Below are 22854 nucleotides of genomic sequence, written 5' to 3' on the forward strand. Positions count from 1 at the left end.
TGGCCCAGTCTCAGCAGGCCATGGCCCAGTCTCTGCAGGCCATGGCCCAGTCTCTGCAGGCCATCGCTGAGGGCATCGGCGCCAGTGACCATGTGCGAGCCGGCATCGCACTGTCACAGACAGGGTTTGCCAACCCCCTGGGCTCCATGGCTGCAAACCTGCAGACCCCTGTCGATACCAGCACGGGCCTCCAGGACTGGCAGCGCCAGATGTCGGGGGGGCGTCGGATGGCCAGTCCGTTCGCATCCCCCACCCATGTAGGTGCCTGGGGGCTATCGGGCACCCCGAGGGAGGAGGAGGTGGTGTGGTCCGTCCCGGCTCCCCCTGTAGGGGAGGTCCCGGTACACCGCGACACCTCGGACTCCCCCCCTTCCGTCCCAGGTGCATCAGGTGGGCAACGGGCAGGACAGGCTGGCAGCTCGCCATCCCAGTCGCCCGGGCCGCAGCCTGGCCCATCTAGGCCAGGACGCCCCAGGAAACGGCCGCCAAAGGGATCCAGTGTCAGAGGGCAGGAATCACAGGAGTCCACCTCCAGTTCTGCTGTACCGTCTGGGGAACCACGTAGACGTAGTCAAAGGGCCCGTAAGGGCAAACAATTAGACACTGAGTAAGTTGGCATGGGTTCAGGGCACAGATGAGTTTTAGGGGCTAGCGCACGTGCATGAACTCGTTTGGTTATTAAAGTCAATGTTACACCTACAGAAGCTGCCTTTGTGCTCTGTCCAAAGCGTGCGGGGGTGTCATGTACGTTGAGCGCAAGTGTGTGTGTGAGGGGTGGTCTTACCTCAGCCCCAGGTGAGCCTGCCCCCTTCCCCCTGGGCCGCCATCAACATCCCCCGGGCAGAGGACGGGACCGTGCGCTGCAGTGTCACAGCCGCATGCAGGGATGGTCCGGGTGGATGGTGGTACTGTGGCCATGGGTCAGACATAGTCCAACGATGTGGAGCCAGGAGCTCACTGCAGGGCGGGTTGTCATCATCCTCCATGGCCTGCAATAGACACGCGTCCACCCGCAACTGTGTGAGCCCGGCCCGTTGTGCCGCAGGTGGATCGGCAATGGGGGTGTGTGGTGTGCATGCGGGTGGGGTGGGTGGGGTTGGGGAGGGGGGTGAGGGTGCTGGGTGGGTGGATGGGTGGGGGGTGGGGGTGGTCGGCTGTTGCCATGGTGTGCGGTCTGTGGCCATACTAACCGATTCCCACGCCCATCTAGTCAGTGAAGCGGGCGTCTATCAGTCTGTCCCGTGCCCGCTGGGCCAGCCGGTAACGGTGGACAGCCACCCGCCTGTGTCTACCCCGTCTGCCCTGACCATTACCCCCATCCCCCGCATCTGGGGAGGACTGCGCCTCTTCCTGCTGCTCCTCCACTCTGTCCTCCTCTGCCTGCGGCACATCGCCCCTCTGCTGGGCTATGTTGTGCAGGACGCAGCACACCACAATGACGCGGCCGACCCTATCTGACCGATACTGGAGGGCGCCCCCAGAGAGGTCCAGGCACCTGAAACGCATCTTCAGCACGCCAAAGCACCTCTCTATCACTCCCCTTGTCGCTAAATGGGCATCATTGTAGCGGTTCTCCGCCTCATTGCGTGGCCTCCGTACAGGCGTCATCAGCCACGATCGCAATGGGTAGCCCCTGTCGGCCAGCAACCAGCCCCTCAGCCGGGGATGGCGTCCCTCGTACATGCCGGGGATGGATGACCGCGACAACACGTATGAGTCGTGTACACTGCCTGGGTAACGGGCGCAGACGTGCAGGATCATCATGCGGTGGTCGCAGACCACCTGTATGTTCATCGAATAGGTCCCCTTCCTATTGATGAACACGGCCCTGTTATCTGCAGGTGGCCGCACAGCGACGTGCATCCCATCGATCGCGCCCTGGACCATGGGGAACCCGGCCACGGCAGAGAAGCCCACGGCCCGGGCAACTTGGCTGGCCCGGTCCACGGGGAAGCGGATGTAGCGGTGCGCCATGGCATACAGGGCATCTGTCACTGCCCGGATGCACCGATGCACCGATATCTGCGATATGCCGGACAGGTCTCCACTCGGTGCCTGGAATGACTCCGTTGCATAAAAGTTCAGGGCCACCGTAACCTTGACGGACACGGGGAGAGGGTGTCCCCTGCCAGTGCCACGCGGTGACAGGTGTGCCAGCAGGTGGCAGATGTGTGCCACGGTTTCCCGCCTCATCCGGAGTCTCCTCCTGCATTCACGGTCCGTGAGGTCCTGGTATGACTGCCGGAGCCGGTACACACGGGGCGCCCTCGGGTGCCTCCGTTGCCGTGGGGCCGCGACGTCCTCCTCCCCCTCCTCGTCCTGTCGGTCAGGTGTCCCTCCAGCCTGGGCGGCTGCCGCCTGTCCCTCTGCGGCAGCCTGCGCCGCCTCTCTGGCACGCTCCTCCTCCTCCTCCTCCTGATCCAGGGCAACATAGACATTAGCAGCTGCCGCCACGGCGGCCAACATCGCTGGATGATCGGAAAACATGACGGCCTGGTGGGGGGAGGGGAACGACGACCAGTCATCATTATCCCCTCCTACCCCCAGCCAGGTGGCATGGACCGCATGGGTCCAACTGTTGGAGGTTGGCACCTGGCCAGGTGGACCAACTCACTTGCCCTCGCATCCCCCTCCCCGGCACGGACCCCCCCCAACCTCCACCCCGGCACGGACCCCCCATCCCCCTCCCCGGCACGGACCCCCCCCCCAACCTCCACCCCGGCACGGACCCCCCCACAACCTCCACCCCGGCACGGACCCCCCCCAACATCCACCCCGGCACAGACCCCCCATCCCCCTCCCCGGCACAGACCCCCCCCAACCTCCACCCCGGCACGGACCCCCCCATCCCCCTCCCCGCCACGGACCCCCCCCCAACCTCCACCCCGGCACGGACCCCCCATCCCCCTCCCCGGCACGGACACCCCCCCAACCTCCACCCCGGCACGGACCCCCCATCCCCCTCCCCGGCACGGACCCCCCCCAACCTCCACCCCGGCACGGACCCCCCCCCCCATCCCCCTACCCGGCATGGACCCCCCCAACCTCCAACCCGGCACGGACCCCCCCCCAACCTCCACCCCGGCACGGAGACCCCCATCCCCCTCCCCGGCATGGACCCCACCCAACCTCCACCCCGGCACGGACCCCTCCCCCAACCTCCACCCCGGCACGGACCCCCCCCAACCTCCACCCCGGCACAGACCCCCCATCCCCCTCCCCGGCACAGACCCCCCCAACCTCCACCCTGGCACGGACCCCCCCATCCCCCTCCCCGCCACGGACCCCCCCCCCCCAACCTCCACCCCGGCACGGACCCCCCATCCCCCTCCCAGGCACGGACCCCCCCCCAACCTCCACCCTGGCACGGACCCCCCATCCCCCTCCCCGGCACGGACCCCCCCCCAACCTCCACCCCGGCACGGACCCCCCCCATCCCCCTCTCCGGCACGGACCCCCCCAACCTCCACCCCGGCACGGACCCCCCCCAACCTCCACCCCGGCACAGACCCCCCATCCCCCTCCCCGGCACGGACCCCCCCCAACCTCCACCCCGGCACGGACCCCCCCCATCCCCCTCTCCGGCACGGACCCCCCCAACCTCCACCCCGGCACGGACCCCCCCCCAACCTCCACCCCGGCACGGACCCCCCATCCCCCTCCCCGGCACGGACCCCCCCCCCCCAACCTCCACCCCGGCACGGACCCCCCCCCCCCAACCTCCACCCCGGCACGGACTCCCCCCCAACCTCCACCCCGGCACGGACCCCCCCCCCCAACCTCCACCCCGGCACGGACCCCCCCCCAACCTCCACCCCGGCACGGACCCCCCCAACCTCCACCCCGGCACGGACACCCCATCCCCCTGCCCGGCACGGACCCCCTCCCGGCACTCCCCCGGAGCCCAGCCCACTCTAACCACCCCCCCCCCCCCCCCGCCGCACACACACACACACACACACAACCCGAGACACACCTCTCCTCACGCATTCAGACTGCGGCCACGCCATCGCCTGCCCAGAGCCAAACCCCCAGGCCGGCACTCACCTCCACGCTGGTCGGCGTGACCCTGGAGCACAGGGTCACGCCGATGAAAAGGAGATTTAATTTACGTCGACGTGAACGGTCATCACGTCGACGGGACATCGGCCCATCCGGAAGGGAGAATATCGGCAGGCCGAAGATCGGCTGCCTTGCGCAGACCCGTGACATTCTCCGATGGCAGCGGCGACATTAACGCCCCGCCGACTTTTCTCCCTTCGGAGACTTCGGCAACCGGCGGGGGCGGGATTCACGGCGGCCAACAGCCATTCTCCGACCCTCTGGGGGGTCGGAGAATGACGCCCCTGATTCTTGCCGCGCCAATTTGGCGGGAGAATCGCATGCGGGCGTCGGGGCGGCGTGGCGGGACTCGCACGGAGCCCGGGCGATTCTCCCACCCGTCGAGGGGGGTGGAGAATTCCGCCCAATGTTTCCCTTTGTTGGAGAATCTAGGACCAGAGGGCATAATCTCAGAGTAAGGGGTCACCCATTTAAGGCAGATATGAGGAGACATTTTTCTCTTAAAGCATAGTAAATTTATGGAATTCTTTATTACAGAGGGCTGTAGAGTTGGGTTGTTAAGTATGTTCAAGGCTGAGAGAGACATATTTTTAATCAGTGTGGGAATCAAGGGTTATGGGGATAAAGGACGAAAGTGGAGTTGAGGATTATCAGATCAGATCAGTCACAACCTCATTGACTGGCGGCGCAGTCTCGATGGCTCGCGTTGCCTGCTTGTGCTCCGACATCGTTTGGTCTTCTGAACACAATAGATGAGGCCAGAAATAGAACCAGTCCAGCGTTTGAAAGGGGTAAGTTCATCATTCAGACATGCTGAGTTGAACTATCCTCCAGGTGGGATACTGATGAAAAAGGAGGCAAGCCTGGATGGCATGGTCGACTTACACCTCATCCTCCTCCCCTCAATTTCTGTCCTGCCATCAAGCTAGTCCCTTCCCACCATTACACCATCACAGTTCCTCACCCAGTGGTGGTTGCAGGGAGAGTCACAGAATGATCTACCTGATGGAAAAAGAGGGCTTTGTAATCTTGCAACTATACCCCTCCACAAAATTACCGATTGATGGCCTTGCTGCCTTTATCTTGGATAAGATTGTTAGACTGAGCTTCGTCTTTTTGCCTCTTCAATGCGTCTCCTGTCTCTTTTGGTGCTGTGGTAGCCATCCCACTGCAGCCCCAGCCTGATTTTGATTGACTACCAGCAGCCCGGTTATTATGCTTAACGACACATGACCAAGCAAACTGGGACACGGTCATGGTCGGGTTAGCGGGGTAAGTGGAAGTCATATTGCAGCAAGATCAGTGGAGGGAAGAGGGAATTTCAGTCAACCATCAGAGCACCTCAAGCTATGCTGCATGCATGCTGGAGCTGGCTTATAGTACTGATGACAAAAGGGCCTTGAACTTATCATCTGCAGTGCTCTACAGAGTGTGGGATTGTAAGAAGTGATATTTTTTAAATGAGATAATAAACTGAGGCCTCTTCAGGTCGACATAAAATCTCATGAAACCATTTTTGAAGTTAACTTTTTATTCGGTCTCACGGCTCTTTGTGGGACTTTGTTGTGGGGAAACTGATTGTTTCCTATAAACTAACACGGATTAGATACTCCAAAGTAATCCATTGACTTTAAAGCACTTTGAGACATTGAGGACATGAAAATGAAAATGAAATGAAAATCGCTTATTGTCACGAGTAGGCTTCAATGAGGTTACTGTGAAAAGCCCCTAGTCGCCACATTCTGGCACCTGTTCGGGGAGGCTGGAAAGGCAATATATAAATACAAATGTGTTCCTTCTTCTAGTTCCATTGTAAGCACATGGCTATGGTTCATGGCTTCTGTGCTATACGTTTCAGTCAAGGCCTAATCATTCTTCGCCTGGGCACTAAAAGGTAAATGTTCCACTGAAGTGCCATTAAAGCATCATGGTCATAGTGTATTACTCAAACTGATTTCTGTTGTATAGTGAGGTGCTCAGGGATTGCGTGCTCTGGACTTAGACATGAACGTTTGGGTATAAAGTTTGTCTATGATGCCAAATGGAGAGGACAAGCGAACTGGCAAGAAGAATACACAAGATGCAGGAAAATGCAGGGAAGTGGAAAGGTAAGTGTCAGATGTATTTTGGACACACTGGAGTTTTTGTCGAGTTGAGCAGGGAGGCCAGCGAGAAAGATGTTAGCTAAATTGACACTTCAGATAACATATGAGTCAGGACTTCAGCATTGTTGTCCATGAAGAAAATGTGGCTATATTTTCAGTGGAAGGAACTTGTCACTGTAGATTTGCATAATTCTATTATTTTCATGTTTGGAATATCGGTAAATGTTTTCTGATAAATTATTTTTGTCTTGAAAATTGGAGTCAGCTTCAACATGCGAGTAAAAGTATTCAACACTTCAGAAACGTTTTAATATTCCAATTCCACAAACTACTTTTCATGTGAAGTAATTTATCTTACACGTTCAACTTTTTGGAATGTGTGCAGTTTAAGTTATCAAACACCTATGGCCCATTGACCGTTTCAGTTACCAACTTATTACTTTACATACCTGGGCCATTTTTGAGTTATCAATATTGTATATTAGCTTTTTTTTGGAAAAAAATAGTTTTTATCAGTTTATAGGAGTGTGTAGAATCCTTTGTGGCCTACTTGACCTTAAGGCACAGCAATGCCATCAAATGATTCATGCATTGTTTTGGAACAATTGCATGGTGAAAATACTCTGATCTGGGGTGGGATTCTCCCCTACCCAGCGGGGCGGGGGGTCCCGGCGGGATGGAGTGGCATGAACCACTCCGGCGTTGGGCTGGCGTGGAAATCCTTTGGCACCACGCCAGCCGGGGCCAAAGGGGCTCCGCTGGCTGGCGGAAGTCCGCGCATGCGTGGGAGCGTCAGTGGCTGCTGACATCATCCCCCGCATGCGCGGGGGGGGGGGGTCACCTACATGTCAGCCTACATGGCCGACGCGTAGTAAAAGAGTGCCCCCACGGCACAGGTCCGCCTGCGGATCGGTGGGCCCTGATCGCGGACCAGGCCACCGCGGGGGCACCCCCCAGGGCCAGATCGCCCCGCACCCCCCAGATCCCCAGAGCTCGCTCCGCTGCCAGGTCCCGCTGGTAAGGGACCTGGTTCAATTCACGGCGGCGGGACTGGCATAGCAGCAGCGGGACTTCTGCCCATCGCGGGCCGGAGAATCGCCGGGGGTGGGCCCGCCGACTGACACGGCGTGATTCCTGCCCCCTCCGAATCTCCGGTGTCGGAGAATTTGGCGGCCTGTGCGGGCGGGATTCACACCGCCCCCTTGGCGATTCTCCGACCCGGCAGGGGGTCGGAGAATGACGCCCCTTGTCTTATTGCCTAACACTTACCACCAGATAAACAAAGTGAGAAAAAAAGACCAAAGTGTTGCAAATGCACTGGAGGCAATTAAGCCTGATACAGACTTTAAAATGAAGAGGCAGGGCTAGGCAGGTTGGCTAAATTGCTGCAGACATTAAGGGTTACAGGAAGACTAACGCCAGAAGTCAGATGCTGAAACTGTAGTCATACTAAAGGGTCAGAGTTATTGAGAGGCAAGACTTGAAATTGAAACTAGGAGCTTCTGCTAATGAGAGGGAAATCTTTCTGTGCATCACTATTTTTTAGTAATAAAAATATAATTACTGCTTATACTGTCTACTGATTTGTAAGTGATGTTTGCCCAAACATAAGGGAATTTATAAATATTCCCCTCCTTACAGTTTTTGAAATGTAAAAGGATTCATTGGTAACAACTTAGATGGTTCCCCTTCCATTGGGATTCCTCGCCACCCCGAAGAAAGTTTTATGTTGGATTGTCTGGGCATCGGAATTTTGCCTCTAATTTTTTCAGAAGACAATGTTGAGGTTCACCTCTCTGCATTATCATCTCATTAGAAAGATTAGTTGTTTGTAATCAATTTGATCAACCCATTTTCTCTTTATTATCATTTTTAAATTTAAGTTAGTGTACCCAATTCATTTTTTCCATTTAAGGGGCAATTTAGCGTGGCCAATCCACCAAGCTTGCACATCTTTTTGGATTGTGGGGGTGAAACCCGCGCAAACACGGGGAGAATGTGCAAACTCCACACGGACAATGACCCAGAGCCGGGATCGAACCTGGGACCTCGGCAGCAGGGCTAACCCACTGTGCCACCGTGCTGCCCGATCATTTTTGTATTTTACTGTTGTGTATTAACATTTATGGCAGTTTCTTAATGATGACAAAATGAAATGTCAAGAAAAGGGCAGAGAGAAAAGAAAATCCAGTATCATGAATCTGCAGATGGGAGTGCAGAGATAAACCACTCCACTGTGATGCAGATCAGTGATAAGTTCCAGGATTTTTATTCAGATTCTCTGATCTATGCTTCTATTAAGTGAGGCTCCATGCTGGGAACACAGATCACTGAATAATCCCTAGTGTTTTTTGATAACTGTCCAATCAAATATCATTTTAAGTTTTAGAGTGAAAATCAATAGTATTCAGGCACCTTATCCACCGTATTCACTGCACTGACTGAAAAAGCAAATCAAACATCAAACTATAAAATAGTAACTTACTGAGGAAAACGTCAATCCAGTCAAATATAGAAGAGTATTATTCGCAGGAGATACATATGGGAACGTTATAGTCATTCTAAGATGTGAAATTGGAAATACTTCATCATTGTGGATCTGTGAGTAAAACAAAAGGAAACATTTTAGGAACATTTGATTCTATGAGGATTGTTTTAATTAGTGCTGGCAACATGTAGGGGTGAATTCTCCGCCGGTGGGATTCTCTGTTCCACCGGCAGCGCTGCCCCGCCTGCGGGTTTCCCGACAGCGTGGGGCGGCTCCAATGGGAAAGCTCATTGGCTGGCGGTGGGAACCGAGAATCGCGCTGCCAGTGACAGCGCGCCACAAGGAACACGCGGATGGGGAGGTGGGGAATTCACCCTATCATATTGTCTTAGGCAGAACTGATTGGTGCTACGATATCACTAATCGAGACATTGCACAATATCATCGGAGAGGGGAAGGAAGGCATTAAAATGCAATGTGCTGGACTTTAATTAATAGTAAATCTCTCAAGATAATCAAAACTGTTAACCAGCCAGCAACACTCGAAATACACTCAAATCTCACTGTACAGGATGAAATAACAACCAACTCTTGTTGGTTTCTACTAACTTGAAATGTGTCAAAGGTTTCAGAGATAAAGGAGCTAAAATGCAATTACTTGTTCTACACGAATGACTGCAAGACATGTTAATCAAATCTCTTATTGGAATATGTACATATGAGGTTAAAATCTTGTTTTGTCAAACCATACACACACACACAGAAATTATCTGGCAAAAGGGAGTGGCAAGGAAACTCTCGCTCCCGCTCTCTCTGAAGATAATAGCTGCAATTCTCCCAAGAAATTTTTTAAGTGTGGTCTGCTGCTGGAAACATGGGGTGGGATTCTCCGCCGGCAGGATTCTCCATTTTGCCGGCGCCCGTGAGTTTCCCGACAGCGAGGCCGGCCATTGGCCGGCCGGCGTAACAGAGAATCCTGCCGGCGGGTCGAGGCAGAAATGTGGCACGGCGGGGCGGAGGACCCAGCCTGTGGTCTGATTCCCACCAGGTAGTTCAGTGTGATCCAGATTACAATCCATCCAAGCGTAGAAAATGTTTTGAAGTTTGGGGTGAACTGCGCCCTGAATGACGTGTGCGTGATCTGAAGACATTGGCATGTGTTGCTAACTTTTGGTTGGTTCAATTGGCTCTGTTTTATAACCTTTGCTCTCGAGTCGCCAGGCATCTGTATGATACCGCCACGAGGTTCAAGTTAAAGTAATGATCAATAACTTGGTCAATAGCTCTACTTTCTAGGCTATTTCTATCACTAACAGGCCTATACTTAGCTTCAGGCTGGCCCACCAGGTCAGGGGAACAAATGGCCTTTCATTCAGGTCCTGAGTCTGCAGGATTCAAAGCTGGTATGGACTGGTAGCTAGGAGCGCCGATCTCATAGCGAGCGTTGACTTGAGACTTACTTGCTTGGAGGCAACAAGCCAGGTCACTGTCAAGGGTTGGTTCAAGTTGCTGAGTGACCCTGCCAAAGAAGGATGATTTGAACTTGGGGGCTTTACTTTATAGTCCCCAGGGGCTTCCTGCCCTTCGGGGCGGACCCCGTACCTGGTTCCAAGTGATTGGACTACTTTCCGATCACTTGGATCGATTTCTCCAATGCTGGAACGGTTCCCTGCTCGCTGGGCGGTCCTAAGAGTCTGTTGGCCTTCCTTGGTCTTGGCTCCTGCTGGCGCCGAGGAGTCTGGCTTGGCTTTATTTACCTGAACTGTTGCCATTGTGCCTGGGAATCGCACATTACTATGTAGATGGCTGCTACATTACTATGCAGATGGCTGCTGGTTTTGGTGCTGTCTGGTTGTTTGCAGGTTCCAATATACATGGTTTCTGTATTTGCTAGTCTTTGCCTGTGTTAGCTGAATTTCCCTTCAGCCTTTGCAGTTCTCCATTTTAAGTCGGGAAGTGGCCAACTCAGGTGGCTACACAGGTCCAGCTCCTCAACCCTTAAAAAGGTCGGCTCGATTTGAGACTAATGCCCTGTCACCCCCTGGCATCAGGCTCCCCCCCGTGGAATCTCCGGCAAAGACTCTGGGCGGGATTCTCTGATCCTGAGGCAAAGTGTTGATGCCGTCGCATTTCTCGATGGCGGCAACAAGGCCTCAGGAGCAGCAATTCTGACCCCTGCATGGGTCCAGCATGGCACTGGAGCGACCCACACCTCTCCAGCTGCCGATCCCTGGTGTCAGATGGGCGCCGCGGGTCTACGTATGTGCTGTGGGGCTGGTGGCAATGTGCGCATGCGCAGTGTCTTCCTTCTCCGTGCCGACCCCGACGCAACATGGCGTAGGGCTACAGGGGCCGGCGCGGAACAAAAGAGGCCCCCAGCCCGAGAGGCCGGCCAGCCGATCGGTATGACCCAGGCCACAGCGGAGGACCCCTTCCGGGGTCGGAACCCCCTACCCCCCACCCCCCACCACAAGGCCGACCCCGGATGCATCCACGCCGAGGTCCCGCCGGGTACGAGCAGGTGTGAACGGCGCCGGCGGGACCCGGCTTTTTTTGCGTGGCTGCTCGGCCCACTCGGGCAGAAAATCGCCGGGGGGGGGGGTGCCAGAGAGCGGCCCCCGACCAGCGCCCGCTGGCACCAATTTTCAGCACCGAAATCAGTCTGGTAAACCTTCGCTGCACTCCCTCTATAGCGAGAAAATCCTTCCTCAGATAAGGAGACCAAAACTGCACCCAATATTCCAGGTGTGTCCTCACCAAGGTCCTGTATAATTGCAGAAAGACATCCCTGCTCCTGTACTCGAATCCTCTCGCAATGAAGACCAACACACCATTTGCCTTCTTTACCACCTGCTGCACCTGCAGGCTTACCTTCAGCAACTGGTGTACGAGGACACCCAGGTCTGGTTGCAGATTCCATTCAGATCATGGTCTTCCTACCCACTTTTGCTGCCATAGTGGATAACCTCACATTCATCCAAATTATACTGTATCTGCCACTTATTTGCCCATTCACTCAACTTGTCCAAATCACACTGAATCACCTCTAATCATCTGCAAATTTGGAGATAATAAACTCTGTTCCCTCATCTGAATCATTTATATTGTGAATAGCTGGGTTTCTAGCACTGATCCCTGCGGTATCCAACTCGCCACTACCTGTCAATTTGAAAAAGGCCCATTAAATCCTACTCCTTGTTTCCTGTCTGCCAATCAGTTTCTATTCAACTCAATACACTACCCCTAATCCCATGCACTTTAAATTTACACACTAATCTCTTATACGACTTTGTCAAAAGTCAGAGTCATCTTCTTAGCTGGAATGAGAGTGGGTGGGAGTGAACTCCTTATAAGTAGCTCAACTTGTCAATCTCTCCAGCGCCAATTCTGGCCCCAGCGAATTCGACACCAGCAGAATGAGAATTGCTCTAGATTCACGTGGGCAGAGTGATCGTCCATTAGCATGTCCTGAATTGCTTCAGAAACAGCACCAATGCGTTTTTCGACCAATGCTCCATTCACCACCGGATCACAAAACCTGCTATGAGCATCAGGCAATGGAGAATCCAACCCCACACCAGGGAGAGGGGTTTAGAGGCCACTCTAGCCCCAGGCAGATTAGGGACATGGCAGAGCAGTAACCTGGCACAACCTTGAAGTACCAAATTGGCACAACCAAGAGTTGGGACCTGATGAGAACGGTCCTGATTGGGCCGGGCCTTGTGGGGCAGATCCTGAAGGGAAACATTTGATGACATTATAGCGGGGTGTTGCTCACCTGGGGGGGGGGGGGGTTGGGCGCTGGTACTGGCGAAGGGTGGGGGGGCTGATGCTCGAAGTTGGGAGGCAGGGGGCGGGATTGTCTCACACCGGGGCCGGGCCAGAGGATCACCAGGACAGCCGCGAATCGTGCCCCCCGACCAGCGCCCGCTGGCACGATTTTCCACTCTCCAGAGAATCGGCGGGGTGGCGGGGCGCGATTCGCGGCTGTCCTGGTGATCCTCTGGCCCGGCCCCGGTGTGAGACAATCCCGCCCCCTGCCTCCCAATTTCGAGCATCAGCCCCCCCACCCTTCGCCAGTACCAGCGCCCAACCCCCCCCCCCCCCGCCACCCCCCCACCACCCCCCCGCCCCAGGTGAGCAACACCCCGCTATAATGTCATCAAATGTTTCCCTTCAGGATCTGCCTTCTAAAGAATTCTCTCCAGTAATTTCCCTACCACTTACGTAAGGCTCACTGGCCTGTAGTTCCCTGGATTATCCTTGCTACCCTTCTTAAACAAAAGAACAACATTGGCTATTCTCCAGTCCTCCGGGACATCACCTGGGTGTTGGGCGCAGATGTGCATGATATGCAGCTGGTGGTCTCATACCAATTGCACATTTAGGGAGTGGAAGCCCTTCTGATTAATGAAGGGCAGCCCCTGATGAGCTGATGCTCATAGGGGGATATGTGTGCCATAGATTACCCCCTGGGCCCGAGGTATGCCAGTGATGGTGGCAAATCCTGCTGCTTGGGCATCCTGGTGTGCCTGGTCCAGATTGAACCAATCTGTGTGGATGCACCTGTGTGCAGATGTCGGAGAGATCCCAGACAGCTCCCTGTTCGGCCCCTGGAAAGACCCAGAGGCATAAAAGTTCAGGACGACCGTCATGTTGGCGACCACCGGGAGCGGATATCCAGGTGCACCGGGTACAGGCACAGGCGTTGCACGGTTTCCCAGGTTAGTGTAAATGTTTAGCGGCACAGGCAGTTTGGCATCTGCTCGAAGGACAGGTGCTGACGGTACATATGTGCCCTGATGTGGCGCCTCCTTTGCACCTCCTCCTCAGCCTGTTGGATGGCTGGCTCTGGAGCCTCATCAACTGGCCCCTGCTCTTCTGGGGCAAGTTCCTCCCCGAGCAGGCCCCGCGACTCCAGCCTCCGTGCTTCTGCAACCACAGCCGTGGCCAGGTAGATAGCGACCATTGCTGGCTGTACTCTGAAATTCATTCTCTGTGGGAGGTGGGAAAGAGGGGTATTCCCTTGCCAATCCAGATGTAACAGGCGACATGGTGACCCTGAGTTGCACTTCACCCGCACCCCTCAGATGTTCCCCCCAATATGTTGGCTTCCACACTGCACCTTTGTCCCCAGCAGTGAGTGGCATCAGGGAGCCTCTATCTTCACCCCAATCCCTGTCAACAGGGGTACCGATGGCTGCCGCAACCTATGTCAGCGATGGGCTCTATGGCCCCTGTCCTGTTGCCCAGTGGGGTTTACTGTGGGTGTCCTCATTTTGTGTTATCCCACCAGCAGGGTGGCACCAGGTTGTGTGATGGAGAGAGTCACCGTCTGCCACCAATCGCCTCCATGCTTAGAGGCTTGTGTGTGGGCAGGTCCTACAGACGGAGGTGAGTGTGCGTCTACTGGGAGTGTAGCTGCAGTGTGATGTGGGGCCTGGGTATGACACACAGATTATGACAACCTATCCGGGTGTCGAATGGATGGGGGCAGGGGCGCAGTGGGCAGGCAGGGCTTGGAGACAACTGGTGGTCCTGTGGAATGGGCTCGCTGATAGTGTCACTGGTGAGGCCCCTGCTCTGAGAGGGGCAGTGTGCCAGGGTGGGTGCCAAAGACCATGGTGCATGCACCCTTTGTTTTGGGTGAGCTCTGCTAGTCCCCTGTTTCCCCCATGGGGAATAGCAGAGCTCACCACAGGTGGTGCTGGGCTTCTGATGAGTGAATTGAGGAGTGGCAGCACCTGGGGCGTCATTCTCCGACCCCCCAGAGGGTCGGAGAATGGCCGTTGGCCGCCGTGAATCCCGCCCCCGCCGGTTGCCGAAGTCTCCGAAGGGAGAAAAGTCGGCGGGGCGTTAATGTCGCCGCTGCCGCGGAGAATATCACGGGTCTGCACAAGGCAGCCGATTTTCGGCCTGCCGACATTCTCCCTTCCGGATGGGCCGAAGTCCCGTCGACGTGATGACCGTTCACGTCGACGTAAATTAAACCTCCTTTTCATCGGCGTGACCCGGTGCTCCAGGCTCACGCCGACCAGCGTGGAGGTGAGTGACGGCCTGGGGGGTTGGCTCTGGGCAGGCGATGGCGTGGCCGCAGTCTGAATGTGTGAGGAGAGGTGTGTCTCAGGTTGTGTGTGTGTGTGTGTGTGCGGTCGGGGGCGGGGGGGGGGGGGGTGGTTAGAGTAGGCTGGGCTCCGGGGGAGTGCCGGGAGGGGGTCCGTGCCGGGGAGGGGGATGAGGGGGGTTCGTGCCGGGGAGGGGGGTGGGGGTGGTCCGTGCCGGGGAGGGGGATGGGGGGTCCGTGTCGGGGTGGAGGTTGGGGGGGGGTCCGTTCCGGGGAGGGGGATGGGGGTTCCGTGCCGGGGAGGGGGATGGGGGGGGGGGGGTCCGTGCCAGGGAGGGGGATCCGTGCCGGGGAGGGGGATGGGGGTGTCCGTGCCGGGGTGGAGGTTGGGGGGGTGTCCGTGCCGGGGTGGAGGTTGGGGGGGGGGTCCGTGCCGGGGTGGAGGTTGGGGGGGGGGGGGGTCCGTGCCGGGGAGGGGGATGGGGGTGTCCGTGTCGGGGTGGAGGTTGGGGGGTTCGTGCCGGGGTGGAGGTTGGGGGGTGGGTCCATGCCGGGGAGGGGGATGGGGGGGGTCCGTGCCGGGGAGGGGGGTGGGGGGTCCGTGCCGGGGTGGAGGTTGGGGGGGGGTCCGTGCCGGGGAGGGGGATGGGGGGTCCGTGCCGGGGTGGGGGATGGGGGGGGGTCCGTGCCGGGGAGGGGGATTGGGGGGGGGGGGTCCGTGCCGGGGTGGAGGTTGGGGGGGGGGTCTGTGCCGGGGTGGAAGTTGGGGGGGGGTGTCCGTGCCGGGGTGGAGGTTGGGGGGGGGTCCGTGCCGGGTTGGAGGTTTGGGGGGGGGGGGTCCGTGCCGGGGAGGGGGATGGGGGTGTCCGTGCCGGGGTGGAGGTTGGGGGCGGGGTCCGAGCCGGTGTGGAGGTTGGGGGGGGGTCCGTGCCGGGGAGGGCGATGGGGGGGTCCGTGCCGGGGAGGGGGATGGGAGGTCCATGCCGGGGTGGAGGTTGGGGGGGGGTCCGTGCCGGGGAGGGGGATGGGGGGGGGTCCGTGCCGGGGAGTGGGATGGGGGGGGATCCATGCCGGGGAGGGGGATGGGGGGGTCCGTGCCGGGGTGGAGGTTGGGGGGGGGGCGTGCCGGGGAGGCGGATGGGGGGGGCCGTGCCGGGGAGGCGGATGGGGGGGGTCCGTGCCGGGGAGGGGGATGGGGGGGTCCGTGCCGGGGTGGAGGTTGGGGGGGGCGGTCTGTGCCGAGGGGGGTCCCTGCTGGGGAGGGGGATGGGAGGGCAAGTGAGTTGGTCCACCTGGCCAGGTGCCAGCCTCCAACAGTTGGACCCATGCGGTCCATGCCACCTGGCTGGGGGGAGGAGTGGATATGGGCAATGATGACATGTCGTCGTTCCCCTCCCCCCACCAGGCCGTCATGTTTTCAGATCATCCAGCGATGTTGGCCGCCGTGGCGGCAGCCGCTCATGTCTATGTTGCCCTGGATGAGGAGGAGGAGGAGGAGCGTGCCAGAGAGGCGGCGCAGGCTGCTGCAGAGGGTCAGGCGGCAGCCGCCCAGGCTGGAGGGACACCCGACCGACAGGGCGAAGAGGGGGAGGAGGTCATCGCGGCCCCACGGCAACAGAGGCACCCGAGGGCGCCCCGTGTGTACCGGCCCAGGCAGTCATACCAGGACCTCACGGCCCAGGAATGCAGGAGGCGACTCCGGATGAGGCGGGAAACCGTGGCACACATCTGCCACCTGCTGGCACACCTGTCACCGCGTGGCACTGGCGGGGGACACCCTCTCCCCGTGTCCGTCAAGGTTACGGTGGCCCTGAACTTTTATGCAACGGGGTCATTCCAGGCACCGAGTGGGGACCTGTCCGGCATATCGCAGACATCGGTGCACCGGTGCATCCGGGCAGTGACAGATGCCCTATATGCCATGGCGCACCGCTACATCCGCTTCCCCGTGGACCGGGCCAGCCAAGATCCCCGGGCCGTGGGCTTCTCTGCCGTGGCCGGGTTCCCCATGGTCCAGGGCGCGATCGATGGGATGCACGTCGCCGTGCGGCCACCTGCAGATAACAGGGCCGTGTTCACTAATAGGAAGGGGACCTATTCGATGAACGTACAGGAGGTCTGCGACCACCGCATGTTGATCCTGCACGTCTGCGCCCGTCACCCAGGCAGTGTACACGACTCATTCGTGTTGTCGCGGTCATCCATCCCCGGCATGTATGAGGGACGCCATCCCCGGCTGAGGGGCTGGTTGCTGGGCGACAGGGGCTACCCATTGCGATCGTGGCTGATGACGCCTATACGGAGGCCACGCAATGAGGCGGAGAACCGCTACAATGATGCCCATGTAGCGACAAGGGGAGTGATAGAGAGGTGCTTTGGCGTGCTGAAGATGCGTTTCAGGGGCCTGGACCTCTCTGGGGGCGCCCTCCAGTATCGGTCAGGTAGGGTCGGCCGCATCATTGTGGTGTGCTGCGTCCTGCACAACATAGCCCAACAGAGGGGCGATGTGCCGCAGGCAGAGGAGGGCGGAGTGGAGGAGCAGCAGGAAGAGGCGCAGTCCTCCCCAGATGAGGGGGATGGGGGTAATGGTCAGGGCAGGCGGGGTAGACACAGGCGGGTGGCTGTCCACCGTTACCGGCTGGCCCAGCGGGCACGGGACAGACTGATAGACGCCCGCTTCACTGACTGGATGGGCGTGGGAATCGGGTAGTATGGCCACAGACCGCACACCATGACAACAGCCGACCACCCACACCCCCCACCCATCCACCCACCCAGCACATCACCCCCCTCCCCAACCCCACCCACCCCACCCGCATGCACACCCCCCCCCCCATTGCCGATCCACCTGCGGCACAACGGGCCGGGCTCACACAGTTGCGGGTGGACCCGTGTCTATCGCAGGCCATGGAGGATGATGACAACCCGCCCCGCGGTGAGCTCCTGGCTCTACATCGTTGGACTATGTCTGACCCATGGCCACAGTATCACCATCCACCCGGACCATCCCTGCATGCGGATGTGACACTGCAGCGCACGGTCCCGTCCTCTGCCCGGGGGATGTTGATGGCGGCCCAGGGGGAAGGGGGCAGACTCACCTGGGGCTGAAGTGAGACCACCCCTCACACACACACTTGTGCTCAACGTACATGACACCCCCGCACACTTTGGACAGAGCACAAAGGCAGCTTCGGTAGGTGTAACATTGACTTTAATAACCAAAGGAGTTCATGCACGTGCCCTAGCCCCTAAAACTCATCTGTGCCCTGCAACCGTGCCAACTTACTCAGTGTCTAATTGTTTGGCCTTACGGGCCCTTTGACTACGTCTACGTGGTTCCCCAGACGGTACAGCAGAACTGGAGGTGGACTCCTGTGATTCCTGCCCTCTGACACTGGATCCCTTTGGCGGCCGTTTCCTGGGGCGTCCTGGCCTAGATGGGCCAGGCTGCGGCCCGGGCGAGTGGGATGGCGAGCTGCCAGCCTGTCCTGCCCGTTGCCCACCCGATGCACCTGGGACGGAAGGGGGGGAGTCCGAGGTGTCGCGGTGGACCGGGACCTCCCCTACAGAGGGAGCCGGGACGGACCACACCACCTCCTCCTCCCTCGGGGTGCCCGATGGCCCCCAGGCCTCTACATGGGTGGGGGATGCGAATGGACTGGCCATCCGACGCCCCCCTGACATCTGGCGCTGCCAGTCCTGGAGGCCCGTGCTGGTATCAACAGGGGTCTGCAGGGTTGCAGCCATGGAGCCCAGGGGGTTGGCAAACCCTGTCTGTGACAGTGCGACGCCGGCTCGCACATGGCCACTGGCGCCGATGCCCTCAGCGATGGCCTGCAGAGACTGGGCCATGGCCTGCAGAGACTGGGCCATGGCCTGCTGAGACTGGGCTATGGCATTGAGCCCCTCTGCCATCTGGCGCTGGCACTGGCTCATGGCCTCCTGTGAGAGGGCAGCCATTTCCTGGGCCACAGACGCCGCCTGCACGGAAAGCCCCAGGCCTCGCAAACCGTTCCCCGTGTCTGACACCGTCGCACCCATTGCCTCCACCGCGGACGCCACCCGTGCGGTGTCGGCCTGGGTGGCACGCATGACCGGCACCACTCCCAGCTCCTGGACGCGGGTGAACTCCTCCACCTGCGACCGCAGCCGCCGCAATCCGCCCGTCACCCTCTTCGCTTGTCTCCGGGTCGGTGGTTGCATCGGATCTATGTGTGGGTGTGGTAACTCCAGGAACCCGGGATCCATCTGGGCGGCAGATGTTCGCTTGGGCTGGGCTGCCCTCCGACCGCCCGGCCCCTCTGCTGCTCCTACCTCCACCTGCTGTACCGGGACGGCTGTGTTGTGCGCACCAGTGAGTGTACCAGACACCTCATCACTAAAGTGCCCAACCGAGGTGAGTGTTTCTGCGATGGTGGAGGGTGTTGGTGACAGCAGTGGCGTTGTGTCGTGCTCTTCGTCCCACTCTGAGTCCATGGCACTTTGGGGTGGGGGTTCGTCTCCACCCATCCACTCTGAGTCACTGTCCGGTATTTTGTCTTCCTGGATAGTGCTGTCCCGGGTAGTGGTGTCCCGGGTAGTGGTGTCCCGGGTAGTGGTGTCCCGGGTAGTGGTGTCCCGGGTAGTGGTGTCCCGGGTAGTGGTGTCCCGGGTAGTGGTGTCCCGGGTAGTGGTGTCCCGGGTAGTGGTGTCCTGGGTAGTGGTGTCCTGGGTAGTGGTGTCCTGGCTCGGATGTGACGGGGGCCTGTGGCTGCCACCCTCATCGCTGGGGTCGCTCCCGCACGTGACGGGGGTGTCGTCTCCCTGTTGCTCCAGGTCTCTCCGTCTCCCGTGGTGTGCGAGGGGCATCCTGCGGGCGTCGCATGCTGGAGGGTGCGGGTCTCTCCGTCTCCCGTGGTCTCCGAGGGGCATCCTGCGGGCGTCGCATGCCGGAGGGTCCGGGTCTCTCCGTCTCCCGTGGCCTCCGAGGGGCATCCTGCGGGCGTCGCATGCTGGAGGGTGCAGGTCTCTCCGTCTCCCGTGGCCTCCGAGTGGCATCCTGCGGGCGTCGCATGCTGGAGGGTGCGGGTCTCTCCGTCTCCCGTGGTCTCCGAGGGGCATCGTGCGGGCGTCGCATGCTGGAGGGTGCGGGTCTCTCCGTCTCCCGTGGCCTCCGAGGGGCATCCTGCGGGCGGTCTGCATCTAAGGGGGTGGGTGCCTGGACGTTTGGTCCTGCGATACACAATGAAGCATGCATGGTTAGACACGCAGGCAGTGATCAGGTGATATGGGGGAGGGGGATATAGGGGAGGGGGGATATGGGGACGGGCTGCCGGTGGCTCACTCGCTAGTACGCCCCCGACCTCTGCATCAGCAACCTCCCGGTCCTCAGGTCCATCAGCCAGTTCCAGGGCCCTTTCCTGGTGTTCGGTCAGTGGCCTCTCATCAGCGGGGCCTCCTCCAGTCCTCACATGCTCCCTATTGTTGTGTGCGCGCTTCTCCTGTGGGGCGGGGGGGGGGGGTGGCAGGGGTAAAAGGCAACTCTCTTAGGCAGGTATATGAATGCACGCCATTGGTTGCGCGTGCATTGCAGAGGTTAAGGTTAGGGCTGGATTCACTTGGGGATATGGGGGGGGGGGATATGGGGGGGGGATATGGGGGAGGGGGGATATGGGGGAGGGGGGGATATGGGGGAGGGGGGGATCTGGGGGAGGGGGGATATGGGGGAGGGGGGATATGGGGGAGGGGGGATATGGGGGAGGGGGGATATGGGGGAGGGGGGATATGGGTGAGGGGTGATATGTGGGAGGCTCACCCTGCCTGCTCTGACGAGGTCGTTCACCTTCTTGTGGCACTGGGTGCCTGTCCGTGGTGTCAGGGCCACAGCGGTGACGGCCTCTGCCACTTCCCTCCACAGACGCCGGCTGTGTCGTGGGGCAACTCTGCGGCCGTGCCCGGGATACAGGGCGTCCCTCCTCTGCTCCACCGCGTCCAGGAGCGCCTCCACATCGCGTGACTCGAACCTCGGGGCTGAGCGGCGGCCAGCCATCCAGTCGGGTGTTGCGGTCGGGTGTTCCGGTCGGGTGGGGGGGAGCAGCGCGGCCTTATGAGCCGTCACGCTGTGCGGCGCGTATGACGCTGCACGGCGTGAACCACTGCGCAAGCGCGGATCCCGTTACGTCGCTGCTAGCCCATTTCGGGCCGGAGACTATCGACCCATTTTTCCGACGTGACGCAAGTCGGACTTTCCGCCGATAACGGAGAATTTCGCCCCTGGTGTGCCACTGATTGAGCTTGGCCGCGCCCATCCCATGGGTTTCCAGACGGGTGGGCTCCCAAATAACCAGAGGCTCTGTGAATGTTTACGGGAAACAGTGAGCAGTCAGCAGAGTGAGCAGCCAGGGGCCTGTAACTTCTACCAAATGGGTGTGTTTAAAACAAATACTGCAGCAATGACAGCCTGAGCCAGGCCACCCTGATCCCATGGGGGCAAACACGAATCCACGGAGCTGTCACCATGTCCCCCCCCCCCCCCCCCGTCCCCCCCAGCCCTGGCAGCCACCCCCCAGCAAGGGTTACATTTTTAAGTTTTTCAAACTTTGCTTACCTTCTCTCTCTCCCTCAGCAGCCATGACTTTTGCTTGAGAGGGACATCGTGGAGACCTGGAGCATACCGGCTCAAACCTGCTAATCACACTTAAATGCATCCAAATGCCGATTTTGAATGCCGCAGGTTGCAAACCCCAATATCGCCACCAGCGAGAAATTGGGGCCTGGCACCTTAATCGGCACCGGGCACGGATCTCAAATTTGGCAAGACACCCGATTCTCCGTCTGAGCGCTGTTCGTATTTGCGGTGTTGTGAGGCGGAGAATTTCACCAATTTGTACCGGAGAATATTCCAGCGCATAAACTATGGACAACTCATAGACTTAAAAGAACTCAAAGATCAGGGTCAGTCCTTACAGGGGATCGGGAAAAGGAGCCTTGAGGTACCCTCAATAACGACGCTTAGAGTGTAAACGGTAAAGAAGGCTTTATTAGACTAAGAACTATGCTAGAGCTGAGACATGTGCTGACTGCTGCACAGCCCATGAGGCAGCCTTTTATATATGGTAGTCATGATGTGGAGATGCCGGCGTTGGACTGGGGTGAGCACAGTACGAAGTCTTACAACACCCGGTTAAAGTCCAACAGATTTGTTTCGATGTCACTTGCTTTCGGAGCGCTGCTCCTTCCTCAGGTGAATGAAGAGGTATGTTCCAGAAACACATATATAGACAAATTCAAAGATGCCAAACAATGCTTGGAATGCGACCATTAGCAGGTGATTAAATCTTTACATATCCAGAGATGGGGTAACCCCAGGTTAAAGAGGTGTGAATTGTATCAAGCCAGGACAGTTGGTAGGGTTTTATATATGGCTCACAGATGGGCGGAGCCAGAGGCGGAGTCCCCAGGGTTCCAAGCCCGGTCTTAAAGGGGACATCACCTTACATGATGATAAGGCAGTAACCGTTCATCACATTCATCCCCTGTTTAAAAAGAGTCCGGCGGGGGTGAAGTGCCATCATAGGTCCATCCGTCTCGGTGGCCGGATCGTCCTCATCGACCTCCTCAATTCGGGCGGTGGTGCGATGGGCACGGACGTCCCGGTTGAGGGCACATCCGGGAGCACAGCGGTCGGAGCTTCGGTCCGGGTCGGGGCAGGGGCACTAGGCAGGGCCGGGGGTAGCGGTGCCAGCGCCGGTGGGGTGTGTAAAGGGGGCGCAAGGGTAGGGGATCCAGCGGGTGCCAGATCCCGTAGGGAAACCGTATCTTGCCTGCCATCGGGGTACTCAACGTAGGCGTAACTGGGGTTGGCATGGAGCAGTCGGACCTTTTCGACCAGGGGGTCCGTTTTATGGCTCCTCGCGTGCCTCCGGAGAAGAACAGGTTCCGGAGCCATCAGCCAAGGTGGAAGCGAGACCCCGGAGGCAGACTTCCTGGGGAAGATAAACAATCGGTTGTGAGGGGTCTCATTCGTGGCCATGCAGAGGAGCGACCTAATTGAGTGTAGGGCATCGGGTAGGACCTCCTGCCAGCGGGTGGTTGGGAGACTTCTTGACCGCAGGGCCAGAAGGCCAGCCTTCCACACTGTCGCGTTCTCCCTCTCC

At 58.8% G+C, this 22854-nt stretch overlaps 1 protein-coding gene across 1 annotated transcript in view; it reads right to left on the bottom strand.

Annotated features, from left to right (window-relative positions):
• The window catches only part of itga1 (integrin, alpha 1), a 370921-nt gene that overhangs the window by 36174 nt on the left and 311893 nt on the right, over positions 1–22854 (bottom strand). The window contains exon 26 of the mRNA XM_072497065.1: positions 8653–8766. Coding sequence (XP_072353166.1) covers positions 8653–8766 — 114 coding nt within the window. The remainder of the gene's footprint in view (positions 1–8652; positions 8767–22854) is intronic.

Source organism: Scyliorhinus torazame, chromosome 3 (genome assembly GCF_047496885.1).
Source record: "Scyliorhinus torazame isolate Kashiwa2021f chromosome 3, sScyTor2.1, whole genome shotgun sequence".
In the NCBI taxonomy this organism is placed as follows: Eukaryota; Metazoa; Chordata; class Chondrichthyes; order Carcharhiniformes; family Scyliorhinidae; genus Scyliorhinus; species Scyliorhinus torazame.